Raw genomic sequence first — 18,360 nt, 5'->3', positions numbered from 1 at the left:
TGTGCCAAGGTAGGGGTGGTATACAGAAGATAGCCCTATTTGGTAAAAGACCAAGTCCATATTATGGCAAGAAAAGACAGGCCATTACTTTAAGACATGAAGGTCAGTCAATCCGTAAAATTTCAAGAACTTTGAAAGTTTTTCAAGTGCAGTTGCAAAACATCATCAAGCGCTATGATGAAACTGGCTCTCATGAGGACCACAGGAAAGGAAGACCCAGAGTTATCTCTGCTGCAGAGGATAAGTTCATTAGAGTTACCCGCCTCAGAAATTGCAGCCCAAATAAATGCTTCAGAGTTCAAGTAACAGATACATCTCAATGTCAACTGTTCAGAAGAAACCACTACTAAAGGACACCAATAAGAGGAAGAGACTTACTTGGGCCAAGAAACACAAGCAATGGACATTAGACCAGTGTAAATCTGTCCTTTGGTCTGATGAGTCCAAATTTGAGATTTTTGGGTTCCAACCGCCATGTCTTTGTGAGACGCAGAGTAGGTGAACGGATGATCTCCGCATGTGTGGTTCCCACCATGAAGCATGGAGGAGGAGGTGTAATAGTGTGGGGGTGCTTTGCTGTTGACACTGTCTGTGATTTATTTAGAATTCAAGGCACATTTAACCAGCGTGGCTTCCACAGCATTCTGCAGCGATAACCTCAACCCAACCAGAAGGTTTGGGATGAGTTGAACTGCAGAGTGAAGGAAAAGCAGCCAACAAGTGCTCAGCATATGTGGGAACTCCTTCAAGACTGTTGGAAAAGCATTCCAGGTGAAGCTGGTTGAGAGAATGCCAAGAGTGTGCAAAGCTGTCATCAAGGCAAAGGGTGGCTACTTAGAAGAATCTCAAATATAAAAAATATACACTGTTTTTTGTTACTACATGATTTCATATTTTTGATGTCTTCACTATTATTAGAAAACATTTTTAAAGAAAATAAGAACCCTTGAATGAATAGGTGAGTTCAAACTTTTGACTGTGTGTTTACTTAATTTTCGACTAAAACAATCTCGGTCGACCAACAGCCTAACGACCAAACAATCGACCAGTCGATGAATTGGGGTCAGCCCTACTTGTTTCATTATAAATGACCTGTCATTCGTAACACTTTTAAACGGTTATCACCTATTGTTCATTCAGTTTCTACAAATACATTGGTAATTGGCTATTCTATTCTAACACCGTGAAGCAGCATGAATAAGGAGAGTGGAAGGGAAGTAAAGGAAAAACATCTCTAATACATCATGTCTGACTGAAGCACTCTGAAGTATTAAACTAGATCCACATGGGTTTTCTAGACAGTCCTCTTCTCTCTCTGTATTTTATAGACAGTCCTCTTCTCTCTGGGTTTTCTAGACAGTCCTCTTCTCTCTCTGTGTTTTCTAGACCGTCCTCTTCTCTCTGGGTTTTCTAGACAGTCCTCTTCTCTCTCTGGGTTTTCTAGACAGTCCTCTTCTCTCTCTGTGTTTTCTAGACAGTCCTCTTCTCTCTCTGTGTTTTCTAGACAGTCCTCTCCTCTCTCTAGGTTTTTTAGACCGTCCTCTTCTCTCTCTGTGTTTTCTAGACAGTCCTCTTCTCTCTCTGTGATTTAGACAGTCCTCTTCTCTCTCTGTGTTTTCTAGACAGTCCTCTTCTCTCTCTGTGATTTAGACAGTCCTCTTCTCTCTCTGTGTTTTCTAGACAGTCCTCTTCTCTCTCTGTGTTTTCTAGACAGTCCTCTTCTCTCTCTGTGTTTTCTAGACATTCTTCTTTTCTGCATGTTGATGTGCTCTGATCCTGAGACAGGGTCTCCAATCATCCTGCTAAAGACCACCTCTCCTTTTCCTACCTGCTAAAGACCACCTCTCCTCTACTACCTGTTAAAGACCACCTCTCCTCCTCCTACCTGTTAAAGACCACCTCTCCTCTACTACCTGTTAAAGACCACCTCTCCTCCTGCTACCTGTTAAAGACCACCTCTCCTTTTCCTACCTGCTAAAGACCACCTCTCCTCTACTACCTGTTAAAGACCACCTCTCCTCCTCCTACCTGTTAAAGACCACCTCTCCTCTACTACCTGTTAAAGACCACCTCTCCTCCTCCTACCTGTTAAAGACCACCTCTCCTCTCCTACCTGTTAAAGACCACCTCTCCTCCTCCTACCTGTTAAAGACCTCCTCTCCTCTACTACCTGTTAAAGACCACCTCTCCTCCTCCTACCTGTTAAAGACCACCTCTCCTCTACTACCTGTTAAAGACCACCTCTCCTCCTCCTACCTGTTAAAGACCACCTCTCCTCCTCCTACCTGTTAAAGACCACCTCTCCTCCTCCTACCTGTTAAAGACCACCTCTCCTCTACTACCTGTTAAAGACCACCTCTCCTCCTCCTACCTGTTAAAGACCACCTCTCCTCCTCCTACCTGTTAAAGACCACCTCTCCTCCTCCTACCTGTTAAAGACCACCTCTCCTCTACTACCTGTTAAAGACCACCTCTCCTCTACTACCTGTTAAAGACCACCTCTCCTCTACTACCTGTTAAAGACCACCTCTCCTCCTCCTACCTGTTAAAGACCACCTCTCCTCGTCCTACCTGTTAAAGACCACCTCTCCTCCTCCTACCTGTTAAAGACCACCTCTCCTACCTGTTAAAGACCACCTCTCCTCTCCTACCTGTTAAAGACCACCTCTCCTCTACTACCTGTTAAAGACTACCTCTCCTACCTGTTAAAGACCACCTCTCCTCCTCCTACCTGTTAAAGACCACCTCTCCTCTCCTACCTGTTAAAGACCAGCTCTCCTCTACTACCTGTTAAAGACCACCTCTCCTACCTGTTAAAGACCACCTCTCCTCCTCCTACCTGTTAAAGACCACCTCTCCTCCTCCTACCTGTTAAAGACCACCTCTCCTCCTCCTACCTGTTAAAGACCACCTCTCCTCTCCTACCTGTTAAAGACCACCTCTCCTCCTGCTACCTGTTAAAGACCACCTCTCCTCTACTACCTGTTAAAGACCAGCTCTCCTTTTCCTACCTGCTAAAGACCACCTCTCCTCTACTACCTGTTAAAGACCACCTCTCCTCTACTACCTGTTAAAGACCCTCTCTCCTCCTCCTACCTGTTAAAGACCACCTCTCCTCTCCTACCTGTTAAAGACCACCTCTCCTCCTCCTACCATTTAAAGACCACCTCTCCTCCTCCTACCTGTTAAAGACCACCTCTCCTCCTCCTACCTGTTAAAGACCACCTCTCCTCCTGCTACCTGTTAAGACCACCTCTCCTCTCCTACCTGTTAAAGACCACCTCTCCTCCTCCTACCTGCTAAAGACCACCTCTCCTCCTCCTACCTGTTAAAGACCACCTCTCCTACCTGTTAAAGACCACCTCTCCTACCTGTTAAAGACCACCTCTCCTACCTGTTAAAGACCACCTCTCCTACCTGTTAAAGACCACCTCTCCTCCTCCTACCTGTTAAAGACCACCTCTCCTCCTCCTACCTGTTAAAGACCACCTCTCCTCCTCCTACCTGTTAAAGACCACCTCTCCTACCTGTTAAAGACCACCTCTCCTCTACTACCTGTTAAAGACCACCTCTCCTCTACTACCTGTTAAAGACCACCTCTCCTCTACTACCTGTTAAAGACCACCTCTCCTCTACTACCTGTTAAAGACCACCTCTCCTCTCCTACCTGCTAAAGACCACCTCTCTTCCTCCTACCTGTTAAAGACCACCTCTCTTCTCCTACCTGTTAAAGACCACCTCTCCTCCTCCTACCTGTTAAAGACCACCTCTCCTCCTGCTACCTGTTAAAGACCACCTCTCCTCTACTACCTGTTAAAGACCACCTCTCCTCCTCCTACCTGCTAAAGACCACCTCTCCTCCTGCTACCTGTTAAAGACCACTTCTCCTCCTGCTACCTGTTAAAGACCACCTCTCCTCATACTACCTGTTAAAGACCACCTCTCCTCCTCCTACCTGCTAAAGACCACCTCTCCTCCTCCTACCTGTTAAAGACCACCTCTCCTCCTCCTACCTGTTAAAGACCACCTCTCCTGCTCCTGCCCATAGGGCTCTGGTCAAAAGTAGTGCACTTTGAAGGGAATAGGGTAGCTTTTGGGACCCGGCCAACATGTCTCCAGCTACATCAGTGCTTCCTAAATGCTAATGCTAACTGTTGCATGTCAGTGACATTGAAACGCTAACTGACCGTCTGTCTGTCTGTCTGTCTGTCTGTCTGTCTGTCTGTCTGTCTGTCTGTCTGTGTGTGTCTGGAATATATAAAGACAGGTTCAGACAGGGCACGGAGGCCGTGTGTGGCTGTTAGCATGTCCTCTCCGCTCCGCAGGCTGCTCATGTCTCAGTGTTCAGTGTTGGGGAAAGAGCAGCCAGGTCATATCCTCAACACACCCACAAACTAATTGGTTTGGGATCATTACATGTGTTCTATTTGAAGCAACAGTAAAATGAGATGAACGCATCGGTGCTTTCAATACAACCTTCGCTGTGTGTGTGTGTGCGTGCGCCTGTTTTTGTGTGCGTGTGTGCTTGCGCCTGTTTTTGTGTGCGTGTGTGCTTGCGTCTGTTTTGTGTGTGTGTGTGTGTGCCTGTCTTTGTGTGTGTGTGTGCTTGCGCCTGTTTTTGTGTGTGTGTGCCTGTCTTTGTGTGTGTGTGTGTGTGTGTGTGCGCGCCTGTCTTTGTGCGTGCGTGTGTGCGTGTGCCTGTCTTTGTGCGTGCCTGTGTGCGTGTGCCTGTCTTTGTGTGTGTGTGCGCCTGTCTTTTTGTGTGTGTGCGTGTGTGCGTGCGCCTGTCTTTTTGTGTGTGTGTGTGTGTGTGTGTGTGTGTGTGTGTGTGTGTGTGTGTGTGTGTGTGTGTGTGTGTGTGTGTGTGTGTGTGCGCCTGTCTTTGTGTGTGTGTGTGCCTGTCTTTGTGTGTGTGTGCGTGCGCCTGTCTTTGTGCGTGTGTGTGTGTGTGCGTGCGTGTGTGCGTGCCTGTGTGTGTGTGTGTGTGTGCGTGTGTGTGTGTGTGTGCGTGTGTGTGTGCGTGCGTGTGTGCGTGCCTGTGTGTGTGTGTGTGTGCGTGTGTGTGTGCGTGCGTGCGTGTGTGCGTGTGTGCGTGCGCCTGTCTTTGTGTGTATGCGTGCGCCTGTCTTTTTTGCGTGTGTGTGTGCGTGCGCCTGTCTTTGTGTGCATGTGAGCCCTGTATAATTAATATTTTTCCAAGCAGAATCAATTCATCTACCTTTGATTGAAACATTCAGATAAACCTCTTGATATTTCTGCTTACAAAGAGACCTGAAATAGAATTGGAATAATTCATTTTTATCTATCTTTGTGAAGTAGAAAATGTGAATGTTTTTCTTTCAGATTATGTGGGAAAGTAGAGTTCGCTACTCGTTTGCTGGTTAACTGATAATCCCCAGGTTACAGCCTGGTGGTCTACCCTGGTCTGTGTTACAGCCTGGTGGTCTACCCTGGTCTGTGTTACAGCCTGGTGGTCTACCCTGGTCTATGTTACAGCCTGACCCTCTGGTGGTCTACCCTGGTCTGTGTTACAGCCTGGTGTTCTACCCTGGTCTGTGTTACAGCCTGGCGGTCTACCCTGGTCTGTGTTACAGCCTGACCCTCTGGTGGTCTACCCTGGTCTGTGTTACAGCCTGGTGGTCTACCCTGGTCTGTGTTAGAGCCTGGGGGTCTACCCTGGTCTGTGTTACAGCCTGGTGGTCTACCCTGGTCTGTGTTACAGCCTGGTGGTCTACCCTGGTCTGTGTTACAGCCTGGTGGTCTACCCTGGTCTGTGTTACAGCCTGGTGGTCTACCCTGGTCTGTGTTACAGCCTGGTGGTCTACCCTGACCGATTATGATTTTTCAACGCCGTTACCGATTTATTGGAGGACCAAAAAATTTATATTTATTTGTTATAATGACAATTACAACAATACTGAATGAACACTTATTTTAACTTAATATAATACATCAATAAAAATCAATTTAGCCTCAAATAAATAATGAAACATGTTCAATTTGGTTTAAATAATGCAAAAACAAAGTGTTGGAGAAGAAAGTAAAAGTGCAATATGTGCCATGTAAGAAAGCCTACGTTTAAGTTCCTTGCTCAGAACATGAGGACATATGAAAGCTGGTGGTTCCTTTTAACATGAGTCTTCAATATTCCCAGGTAATAAGTTTTAGGTTGTAGTTATTATAGGAATTATAGGACTAATTCTCTCTATACGATTTGTATTTCATATACCTTTGACTATTGGATGTTCTTATATGCACTTTAGTATTGCCAGTGTAACAGTATAGCTTCCGTCCCTCTCCTCGCTCCTACCTGGGCTCGAACCAGGAACACATCGACAACAGCCACCCTCGAAGCAGCGTTACCCATGCAGAGCAAGGGGAACAACTACTCCAAGTCTCAGAGCGAGTGACGTTTGAAATGCTATTAGCGCGCACCCGCTAACTAGCTAGCCATTTCACATCGGTTACACCAGCCTAATCTTGGGAGTTGACAGGCTTGAAGTCATAAACAGCGCAATGCTTGAAGCACAGCGAAGAGCTGCTGGCAAAACGAAAGTGCTGTTTTGAATGAATGCTTACGAGCCTGCTGGTGCCTACCACCGCTCAGTCAGACTGCTCTATCAAATCATAGACTTAATTATACTATAATAACACACAGAAATGCTAGCCTTAGGTCATTAATATGGTCGAATCCGGAAACTATCACGTTTATTCTTTCAGTGAAATACAGAACCGTTCCGTATTTTATCTAACGGGTGGCATCCATAAATCTAAATATTCCTGTTACGTTGCACAACCTTCAGTGTTATGTCATAATTACGTAAAATTCTGGCAAATTAGTTTGCAACGAGCCAGGCGGCCCAAACTGTTGCATATACCCTGGTTAATATTGCCTGCTAACCTGGATTTATTTTTAACTAAACATGCAGGTTTAAAAATATATACTTCTGTGTATTGATTTTAAGAAAGGCATTGATGTTTATGGTTAGGTACAGTCGTGCAACGATTGTGCTTTTTCGCAAATGCGCTTTTGTTAAATCATCCCCCGTTTGGCGAAGTCGGCTGTCTTTGTTAGGAAGAAATAGTCTTCACAGTTCGCAACGAGCTATGCGGCCCAAACTGCTGCATATACCCTGACTCTGTTGCAGAGGTGACACATTTTCCCTAGTTAAAAGAAATTCATGTTAGCAGGCAATATTAACTAAATATGCAGGTTTAAAAATATATACTTGTGTATTGATTTTAAGAAAGGCATTGATGTTTATGGTTAGGTACACGTTGGAGCAACGAGAGTCCTTTTTCGCGAATGCACACTGCATCGATTATATGCAACGCAGGACTGGCTAGATAAACTAGTAATATCATCAACCATGTGTAGTTAACTAGTGATTATGATTGATTGATTGTTTTTTATAAGTTAAGTTTAATGCTAGCTAGCAACTTACCTTGGCTTCTTACTGCATTCACGTAACAGGCAGGCTCCTCGTGGAGTGCAATGTAAAGCAGGTGGTTAGAGTGTTGGACTAGTTAACCGTAAGGTTGCAAGATTGAATCCCCGAGCTGACAAGGTAAAAATCTGTCGTTCTGCCCCTGAACAAGGCAGTTAACCCACCGTTCCTAGGCCGTCATTGAAAATAAGAATGTGTTCTAAACTGACTTGCCTGGTTAAAAAATATAAAAAAAATAAAATAAAATGAAAAAAGGCAAATCGGTGGCCAAAAATACCGATTACCAATTGTTATGAAAACTTGAAATCGGCCCTAATTAATCGGCCATTCCGATTAATCGGTCGACCTCTATAGTGGACTAATATAGGCAGGGCCCATAGTGCGCTACTTTTGACCAGAGCCTTATGTAGGGAATAGGGTCCCATAGGGCTCTGGTCAAAAGTAGTGCACTATGTAGGGAATAGGGTGCCATTTGGGAGGGGACCCTTGTCCTGCATCCCAAAAAAACGACTTAATCCTATTACATTCCAAATGAATCTGACTGGAGGAAAGAAGCTTTTCAGACTGCTAACACCTCCCATATAATACACTGAGACTGCTGCTAACACCTCCCATATAATACACTGAGACTGCTGCTAAGACCTCCCATATAATACACTGAGACTGCTGCTAACACCTCCCATATAATACACTGAGACTGCTGCTAAGACCTCCCATATAATACACTGAGACTGCTGCTAACACCTCCCATATAATACACTGAGACTGCTGCTAACACCTCCCATATAATACACATAGACTGCTGCTAACATCTCCCATATAATACACAGAGACTGCTGCTAACACCTCCCATATAATACACTGAGACTGCTGCTAAGACCTCCCATATAATACACTGAGACTGCTGCTAAGACCTCCCATATAATACACTGAGACTGCTGCTAACACCTCCCATATAATACACTGAGACTGCTGCTAACACCTCCCATATAATACACATAGACTGCTGCTAACATCTCCCATATAATACACAGAGACTGCTGCTAACACCTCCCATATAATACACTGAGACTGCTGCTAATACCTCCCATATAATACACAGACTGCTGCTAACACCTCCCATATAATACACAGAGACTGCTGCTAACACCTCCTATATAATACACAGAGACTGCTGCTAACATCTCCTATATAATACACAGAGACTGCTGCTAACACCTCCCATATAATACACTGAGACTGCTGCTAACACCTCCCATATAATACACAGAGACTGCTGCTAACACCTCCCATATAATACACTGAGACTGCTGCTAACACCTCCCATATAATACACTGAGACTGCTGCTAACACCTCCCATATAATACACAGAGACTGCTGCTAACACCTCCTATATAATACACAGAGACTGCTGCTAACACCTCCCATATAATACACTGAGACTGCTGCTAACACCTCCCATATAATACACTGAGACTGCTGCTAACACCTCCCATATAATACACAGAGACTGCTGCTAACACCTCCCATATAATACACAGAGACTGCTGCAAACTCCTCCCATATAATACACAGAGACTGCTGCAAACACCTCCCATATAATACACAGAGACTGCTGCAAACACCTCCCATATAATACACAGAGACTGCTGCAAACACCTCCCATATAATACACAGAGACTGCTGCTAACACCTCCTATATAATACACAGAGACTGCTGCTAACACCTCCCATATAATACACAGAGACTGCTGCAAACACCTCCCATATAATACACAGAGACTGCTGCTAACACCTCCCATATAATACACAGAGACTGCTGCTAACACCTCCTATATAATACACAGAGACTGCTGCAAACACCTCCCATATAATACACAGAGACTGCTGCTAACACCTCCCATATAATACACAGAGACTGCTGCTAACACCTCCTATATAATACACAGAGACTGCTGCTAACAGCCAGAGCTGCAGCAGTCTAACACTGGGTTTCCCCCCCAAACACGGCCCTCCCTGCCTATCTGTGTGTTTTTCTCCCTGTCGGTCTGTCTATCATCCTCTAACTGTCTCTCTCTCTGTTTTTCAGATTGTGTATATATGGAGAGCCGCAGGCCCAACACTCCCTACTTCATATGTAGTATTCAGGATTTTAAACTGGTGAGTACTAGCCTTTTCCTTTATAATAATGAACCTTTATTTAACCTTTATTTAACCTTTATTTAACCTTTGTTTAACTAGGCAAGTCAGTTAAGAACGAATTCTTATTTACAATGACGGCCTACCCTGGCCAAACCCTCCACTAACCCGGACGACGCTGGGCCAATTGTGCGCCGCGCTATGGGACTCCCGATTACGGCTGGTTGTGATACAGCTGGGATCGAACCAGGGTCTGTAGTGACGCCTCTAGCACTGAGATGCAGTGCCTTAGACCGCTGCACCACTCGGGGTTCTTCTTGTGTCCTAAAGCATGAAACACACTCAGATGGTAGTAGGTGCCAGGCGCACCGGTATGAGTGTGTCTAGAACTGCAACGCTGCTGGGATTTTCATTCTCAACAGTTTCCTGTATGTATCAACAATGGTCCACCACCCAAAGGACATCCAGCCAACTTGACACAACTGTGGGAAGCATTGGAGGCAACATGGGCCAGCATCCCTGTGGAACGCTTTCAACACCTTGTAGAGTCCATGCCTCAACGAATTGAGGCTGTTCTGAGGGCAAAAGGGGATGAAACTCAATTAGAGGTTGACCGATTATGATTTTTCAACACCGATACCGATTATTGGAGGACCAAAAAAGCTGATACCGATTAATTGGCCAATTTTTATATATATTTGTAATAATGACAGTTGCAATGAATGAACAATTAACACTTTTATTTTAACTTAATACATAAAGAAAATCTATTTAGTCTCAAATATTGAAACATGTTCAATTTGGTTTAAATAATGCAAAAACACGGTGTTGGAGAAGAAAGTAAAAAAGCGAACGTTTAAGTTCCTTTTTTCTATTTACCTTGATTTAACTAGGCAAGTCAGTTAAGAGCAAATTCTTATTTTCAATGACGGCCTAGGAACAGTGGGTTAACTGCCTTGTTCAGGGCCAGAACGACAGATTTGTACCTTGTCAGCTCGGGGATTCGATCTTGCAAACTTTCGGTTACTGGCCCAACGCTCTAACCACTAGGCTATGCTGCTGCCCCGCTCCTTGCTCAGAACATGAGAACATATGAAAGCTGGTGGTTTCTTTTAACTTGAGTCTTCAATATTCCCAGTTACGTTGTAGTTATTATAGGACTGTTTCTCTCTATACCGTTTGTATTTCATATACCTTTAACTATTGGATGTTCTTATAGGTACTTTAGTATTGCCAGCCTAATCTCTGGAGTTGATAGGCTTGAAGTGATAAACAGCGCTGTGCTTCAAGCATTGCTAAGAGCTGCTGGCAAACGCAGGAAAGTGCTGTTTGAGTAAATGCTTACGAGCCTGCTGCTGCCTACCACCGCTTAGTCAGACTGCTCTATCAAATATCAAATCATAGACTTAATTATAATATACACAATGAAATACGAGCCTTAGGTCATTAATATGGTCGAATCCGGAAACTATCATTTCGAAAACAAAATGTTTATTCTTTCAGTGAAATACGGAACCGTTCCGTATTTTATCGAACGGGTGGCATCCATAAGTCTAAATATTCCTGTTACATTGCACAACCTTCAATGTTATGTCATAATTATATAAAATTCTGGCAAATGAATTACGGTCTTTGTTAGGAAGAAACTGTCTTCACACAGTTCGCAACGAGCCAGGCGGCCCAAACTGCTGCCTATACCCTGACTCTGCTTGCACTGAACGCAGGAGAAGTGACAATTTCCAGAGTTAATATTGCCTGCTAACATGAATTTCTTTTAACTAAATATGCAGATTTAAAAATATATACTTCTGTGTATTGATTTTAAGAAAGGCATTGATGTTTATGGTTAGGTACGACTGCTTTTTTCGCGAATGTGCTTTTGTTAAATCATCACCCATCTGGTGAAGTAAGCTGTGATTTGATGATAAATTAACAGGCACCGCATTGATTATTTGCAACGCAGGACAAGCTAGTTAAACTAGTAATATCATCAACCGTGTGTAGTTAACTAGTGATTATGTGAAGATTGATAGTTTTTTTTGTAAGATAAGTTTAATGCTAGCTAGAAACTTACCGTGGCTCCTTGCAGCCACAAGGTCCTTTTGACGCTGCACTTGCGTAACAGGTAGTCAGCCTGCCACTCAGTTTCCTCGTGGATTGCAACGCAATCGGCCATAATCGGCATCCAAAAAGGCCGATTACCGATTTATGAAAACTTGAAATCGGCCCTAATTAATCGGTCGACCTCTAAACTCAATATCAGGAAGGTGTTCTTAATGTTTGGTATACTCAGTGTATATGCAGATTGCCACTTTTTTCCTCTGTTATATGGATGGCAGATGGGAATGAATGCATGTGGACGGAGAATGCCATCTCTCATTGTGTGAAGTTTAAATTGAATTGAACAGGGAACAATTGACCCTGTCAATATCAACAAGAACTGTTGATACTGTTGCTTCTAGCGTCTAACACTTTCCTCATGTTTTTTTTCTTCTTCTAATTCTATCCTATTATATATTTCAGTTTATTTGGTATTTTAGCCCGATGTGGTTTTTTTGATGTCACAGTAGGTACTGGACTTTAATGGCGTAGAGGAAACGGACAGGAGAGCTCCTGGAGTTAATTATTTATTTGGATTGATGTTTCTCAGTTGTGTAGAAAATGTGTGTGTCTGTGTGAGAAGCAGGCTGCCTATAAAAAGCCATGGTGCTGATACACACAGTGGATTTGGAAAGTATTCAGACCCCTTCCCTTTTTCCACTTTACGTTACAGCCTTATTCTAAAATGGATTAAATAAATAAAAAATCCTCATCAATCTGCACCCAACAGGTTTTTAGAAATGTTTGCAAATTTATATTTTAAAAAAAGTATTCAGACCCTTGGCTATGAGACTTGAGAAGTTTCTATAATTTGATTGGAGTCCACCTGTGGTAAATTCAAAAATGTTGACATGATTTGGAAAGGCACACACCTGTCTATATAAGGTCCCACAGTTGACAATTCATGTCCAACCAAAAACCAAGCCATGAGGTTGAAGGAATTGTCCGTAGAGCACCGAGATAAGATTGTGTCGAGGCACAGGAGGTTAGCAAAACTGGAGAAGGGTACCAAAACATTTCTGCAGCATTGAAGGTCCCCAAGAACACAGTGGCCTTCATCATTCTTAAATGGAAGAAGTTTGGAACCACCAAGAGTCTTCCTAGAGCTGGCCGCCCGGCCAAACTGAGCAATCGGTGAGGAGAAGGGAGAAGTTTACCAAAAGGCACCTAAAGGACTCTCAGACCATAAGAAACAAGATTCTCTGGTCTGATGAAACCAAGATTGAACTATTTGGGCTGAATGCCAAGCGTCACATCTGGAGGAAACCTGGCACCATCCCTACGGTGAAGCATGGTGGTGGCAGCATAATGCTGTGGGGATGTTTTCAGCGGCAGGGCCTGGGAGACTAGTCAGGATCGAGGAAAAGATGAACGGAGCAAAATACAGGGAGATCCTTGATGAAAACTTGCTCCAGAGCGCTCAGGACCTCAGACTGGGGCGAAGGTTCACAGTCCAACAGGACAACGACCCTAAACACACAGCCAAGACAACGCAGGATTTACTTCAGGACAAGTCTCTGAATGTCCTTGAGTGGCCCAGCCAGGGCCCAGACTTGAACCCGTTCGAACATCTGGTCTAACAGAAGTAGGCCTAATCATCCAGGGGGGGGGAGAACACGAGCCTCTCATCCTCGTCTCTTTCTCTCTCTCTCTCTCTCTCTCTCTCTCTCTCTCTCTCTCTCTCTCTCTCTCTCTCTTTGCTAATGAACAAACAGCCATCTGCATGTGTGGAGCAACACATACCCACTTAGTCTCATTGTGTGTTAATGAGGAGGGGATGCAGAACCAGAGATTAAAGACGAGGCGAGGCGAAGAGAGACCCGAGGCGAAGAGAGACCCGAGGCGAGGCGAAGAGAGACCCGACACACTGCAATCTCCATTAGTCCAACCAGTCTGTCACACTGCAATCTCCATTAGTCCAACCAGCCTGTCACACTGCAATCTCCATTAGTCCAGCCAGCCCAACATCTGTCTGTCACACTGCAATCTCCATTAGTCCAGCCAGCCCATCAGCTGTCTGTCACACTGCAATCTCCATTAGTCCAGCCAGCCCATCAGCTGTCTGTCACACTGCAATCTCCATTAGTCCAGCCAGCCTGTCACACTGCAATCTCCATTAGTCCAGCCAGCCTGTCACACTGCAATCTCCATTAGTCCAGCCAGCCTGTCACACTGCAATCTCCATTAGTCCAGCCAGTCTGTCACACTGCAATCTCCATTAGTCCAACCAGTCTGACACACTGCAATCTCCATTAGTCCAGCCAGCCCATCAGCTGTCTGTCACACTGCGATCTCCATTAGTCCAGCCAGCCTGTCACACTGCAATCTCCATTAGTCCAGCCAGCCCATCAGCTGTCTGTCACACTGCAATCTCCATTAGTCCAGCCAGCCTGTCACACTGCAATCTCCATTAGTCCAGCCAGCCTGACACACTGCAATCTCCATTAGTCCAACCAGCCAGCCAGCCCAGCAGCTGTCTGTCACACTGCAATCTCCATTAGTCCAGCCAGCCAGCCCAGCTAAAAGCAACAGGCCATAAAGCTAAGATATTATACATGCCCTTGCTGCCATTTGGCATTTAAATGCCATCATCATTCTGCAGCAGCAGCAGAGCCCAGATAATTAGTGCAGCAAGGCTGAAGCTGCAAAGCTGAAGCCAGCATTTGATAACATGGCTTTCCAGCAGTGTTTACCAATGTGATACTTGGTTGGTTTTTACCAGACTGTCTCTGACCATGAACTAGAGCATGGTCCCTTCAGACTCCTCCGACATTATCCCCTGTTGGCCTTTTTAAATACTAGATAGGCCTTGTAGAGAGACAGGGAGACGGAGCGAGAGCGTTCTCTGAAGTCTAAAATGGCGTGAAGTGATGGACATGGGGGAGGAGGCGACAGAGGGTCAATAAACTGTCCCTTTCATGATGTGGCAGTGACATTCACAAGCAGTTCTAAACCCTGAGCTAAGAGGAAATTAGCAGGTGGAGGCTGGACTGTTTGTGTCTCTCTCTCTCTCACTCACTCTCTGTCTCTCCCTCTCTCCCTTTCTCTCACTCTGTCTCTCCGTCTCTCTCTCACTCACTCTCTCTCTCCCACTCTCTGACTCTCCCCCTTTCTCTCCCTTTCCCTCTCTGTCTCTCTCTCTCTCTCTCTCTCTTTCTGTCGCTCTCTGTCTCTCTCTCTCTGTCTCTCTCTCTCGCTCTCTCTCTCTCTCTCTCTCTCCCTCTCCCCCTTTCTCTCCCTTTCCCTCTCTCTTTCTCTCTCGCTCTCTCTCTCTCTCTCCCTCTCCCCCTTTCTCTCCTTTTCCCTCTCTCTTTCACTCCCACTCTTTCTCCCTCTCCCCCTTTCTCTCCCTTTCCCTCTCTCTTTCTCTGTCGCTCTCTCGCTCTCTCCCACTCTTTCTCTCTCTCCCTCTCTTTCTCTCCATCCTCTGGCCTGTGTGTGAAGTCGTGTCGGACATGTGTGTCCACATACCGCCTGCTGCCCAGTGATTAATAATGGCTGCCTCACGACTCCCATCCGGTCCCAGCATGCATTGGGGCATAGATCTTTTTAGCACGCCGCCAGACAGTAGAGGAGGTGTGTGTGTGTGTGTGTGTGTGTGTGTGTGTGTGTGTGTGTGTGTGTGTGTGTGTGTGTTTCCTATCATGGAAGTGAGATCAGCACGGTAAATGATCATTTCCAGCCCAGTCAAACTACACTATGGTAGCCCTTTCCTGCAGCCAAATGGCCTCGTGGATGGAATGTGTTATTCATATTTTTCATAATGTCATATTTATTTATTTAATGCCGAAAATCCTGTTTATGTCAAACCATTTTGTTATATTTCAAGTTTCAGTTTTCTGTGATGTGTAATATTGGGATGTAAACTCATAATGTAATACATTTCAACTCTCTATCTGACATGGTCCAAATGTCTTTTTTCTTTAAACACATAACCATCTGTGTGAGGTGGATACTTTGGTTTCAAAAAAACACTGTGTGACCCTGATTTAGCCCACTGCAGTAAAATGTTATACAGAGGTATTCACCTTTAGATGAGAATACATGATAAAACTATACAGAGATATTAACTTTAGATGAGAATACATGATAAAACTATATAGAGATATTAACTTTAGATGAGAATACATGATAAAACTATACAGAGGTATTAACTTTAGATGAGAATACATGATAAAACTATATAGAGATATTAACTTTAGATGAGAATACATGATAAAACTATACAGAGGTATTAACTTTAGATGAGAATACATGATAAAACTATACAGAGATTAACTTTAGATGAGAATACATGATAAAACTATACAGAGGTATTCACCTTTAGATGAGAATACATGATAACACTATATAGATAATAACTTTAGATTTGAAGGGCATTGCAGTGATCTATAAATTAACCGTTACTTTCAATTGGCCAGGGAGCCGCTACGCTCCTTTACGTGGCTACAGTATTAGTCCTCCTGACTGACTGCTCCTTGTAAAGGTAACTTACAGTATTAGTCCTCCTGACTGACTGCTCCTTGTAAAGGTAACTTACAGTATTAGTCCTCCTGACTGACTGCTCCTTGTAAAGGTAACTTACAGTATTAGTCCTCCTGACTGACTGCTCCTTGTAAAGGTAACTTACAGTATTAGTCCTCCTGACTGACTGCTCCTTGTAAAGGTAACTTACAGTATTAGTCCTCCTGACTGACTGCTCCTTGTAAAGGTAACTTACAGTATTAGTCCTCCTGACTGACTGCTCCTTGTAAAGATAACTTACAGTATTAGTCCTCCTGACTGACTGCTCCTTGTAAAGGTAACTTACAGTATTAGTCCTCCTGACTGACTGCTCCTTGTAAAGGTAACTTACAGTATTAGTCCTCCTACTACTGACTGCTCCTTGTAAAGGTAACTTACAGTATTAGTCCTACTACTGACTGCTCCTTGTAAAGGTAACTTACAGTATTAGTCCTCCTGACTGACTGCTCCTTGTAAAGGTAACTTACAGTATTAGTCCTCCTGACTGACTGCTCCTTGTAAAGGTAACTTACAGTATTAGTCCTCCTGACTGACTGCTCCTTGTAAAGGTAACTTACAGTATTAGTCCTCCTGACTGACTGCTCCTTGTAAAGGTAACTTACAGTATTAGTCCTCCTACTACTTACTGCTCCTTGTAAAGGTAACTTACAGTATTAGTCCTCCTGACTGACTGCTCCTTGTAAAGGTAACTTACAGTATTAGTCCTCCTGACTGACTGCTCCTTGTAAAGGTAACTTACAGTATTAGTCCTCCTGACTGACTGCTCCTTGTAAAGGTAACTTACAGTATTAGTCCTCCTGACTGACTGCTCCTTGTAAAGGTAACTTACAGTATTAGTCCTCCTACTACTGACTGCTCCTTGTAAAGGTAACTTACAGTATTAGTCCTCCTGACTGACTGCTCCTTGTAAAGGTAACTTACAGTATTAGTCCTCCTGACTGACTGCTCCTTGTAAAGGTAACTTACAGTATTAGTCCTCCTGACTGACTGCTCCTTGTAAAGGTAACTTACAGTATTAGTCCTCCTGACTGACTGCTCCTTGTAAAGGTAACTGTCAAAATAAAGGAAACACCAACATAAAGAGTATTAATAGGGTCGTTGGGTCACCACGAGCCAGAACAGCGTCAATGTACCTCGACATAGATTCTACAAGTGTCTGGAACTCTATTGGAGGGATGCGACAACATTCTTCCATGAGAAATTCCATCATTTGGTGTTTTGTCGATGGTGGTGGTGGAAAACGCTGTCTCAGGCGCCGCTCCAGAATCTCCCATAAGTGTTCAGTTAGGTTGAGATCTGGTGACTGAGACGGCCATGGTGTGTGGTTTACATCGTTTTCATGCCCACTCGTGCCGTGTGGATTGGTGGCGTTGTAATCCGTGTGGATTGGTGGCGTTGAATGTAAGACACTGTTAGAGGTAGACGCTGAACACATTCCTCAAGCCTCAGAACAATCCTTTCAATGTCATCATCTCTCTCTGACCCTCCTCCCACTTTCCCTCTTCCCTCTGTGAGAGGTTTAGAGAGAGTTAATTTACACCATGTGTTGTTTAATAGAGGGAGGGAGCGAGAGAGAGAGAGAGCGCTCTGTGTGAACCTGACACCACTATAAATCTCCCCGTTTTTAATTTTTTTAATGGCATGTCACACTCTGGACAAGCTGAAAATTACACTGCTGCTGCCTCACTCTCTCTCTCTCTCTCTCTCTCTCTCTCTCTCTCTCTCTCTCTCCCTCTGTCTCTCTCTCTCTCTCTCTCTCTCTGTCTCTCTCTCTCTGTCTCTCTCTCTCTCTCTCTCTCTCTCTCTCTCTCTCTGTCTCTCTCTTTTTCTTTTTCTCTCTCTTTTTTCAAAGGGCTTTATTGGCATGGAAAACATATGTTTACATTGCCAAAGCAAGTTTAATAGATAATAAACAAAAGTAAAATAAGCAATCGAAATGAACAGTAAACATTACACTCACAAAGTTTCAGAGGAATAGAGACATTTCAAATGCCATATTATGGCTATGTACTGGGTTGAAACGATGCGCAAATCGTTGAGGTACAAAAGGGAAAATAAATAAACATAAATATGGGTTGTATTTAAAATGGTGTTTGTGCTTCACTGGTTGCCCTTTTCTTGCTGCTGTAATGGCACACTGTATTCAAC

At 44.2% G+C, this 18,360-nt stretch overlaps 1 protein-coding gene across 1 annotated transcript in view; it reads left to right on the top strand.

Moving 5' to 3' along the window:
• LOC106566301 (arginine-glutamic acid dipeptide repeats protein-like) overlaps positions 1-18,360 on the top strand; it is a 291,196-nt gene that overhangs the window by 100,149 nt on the left and 172,687 nt on the right. Inside the window, 1 exon segment of the mRNA XM_045692861.1 lies at positions 9,539-9,609. Within this exon segment, the coding sequence (XP_045548817.1) occupies positions 9,539-9,609 (71 nt within the window).

The sequence above is a fragment of the Salmo salar genome, chromosome ssa13 (assembly GCF_905237065.1).
Source record: "Salmo salar chromosome ssa13, Ssal_v3.1, whole genome shotgun sequence".
NCBI classification, from domain to species: Eukaryota; Metazoa; Chordata; class Actinopteri; order Salmoniformes; family Salmonidae; genus Salmo; species Salmo salar.
Note: the sequence above shows the minus strand (reverse complement) of the source record. Positions and strands in the feature narration are given on the sequence as shown.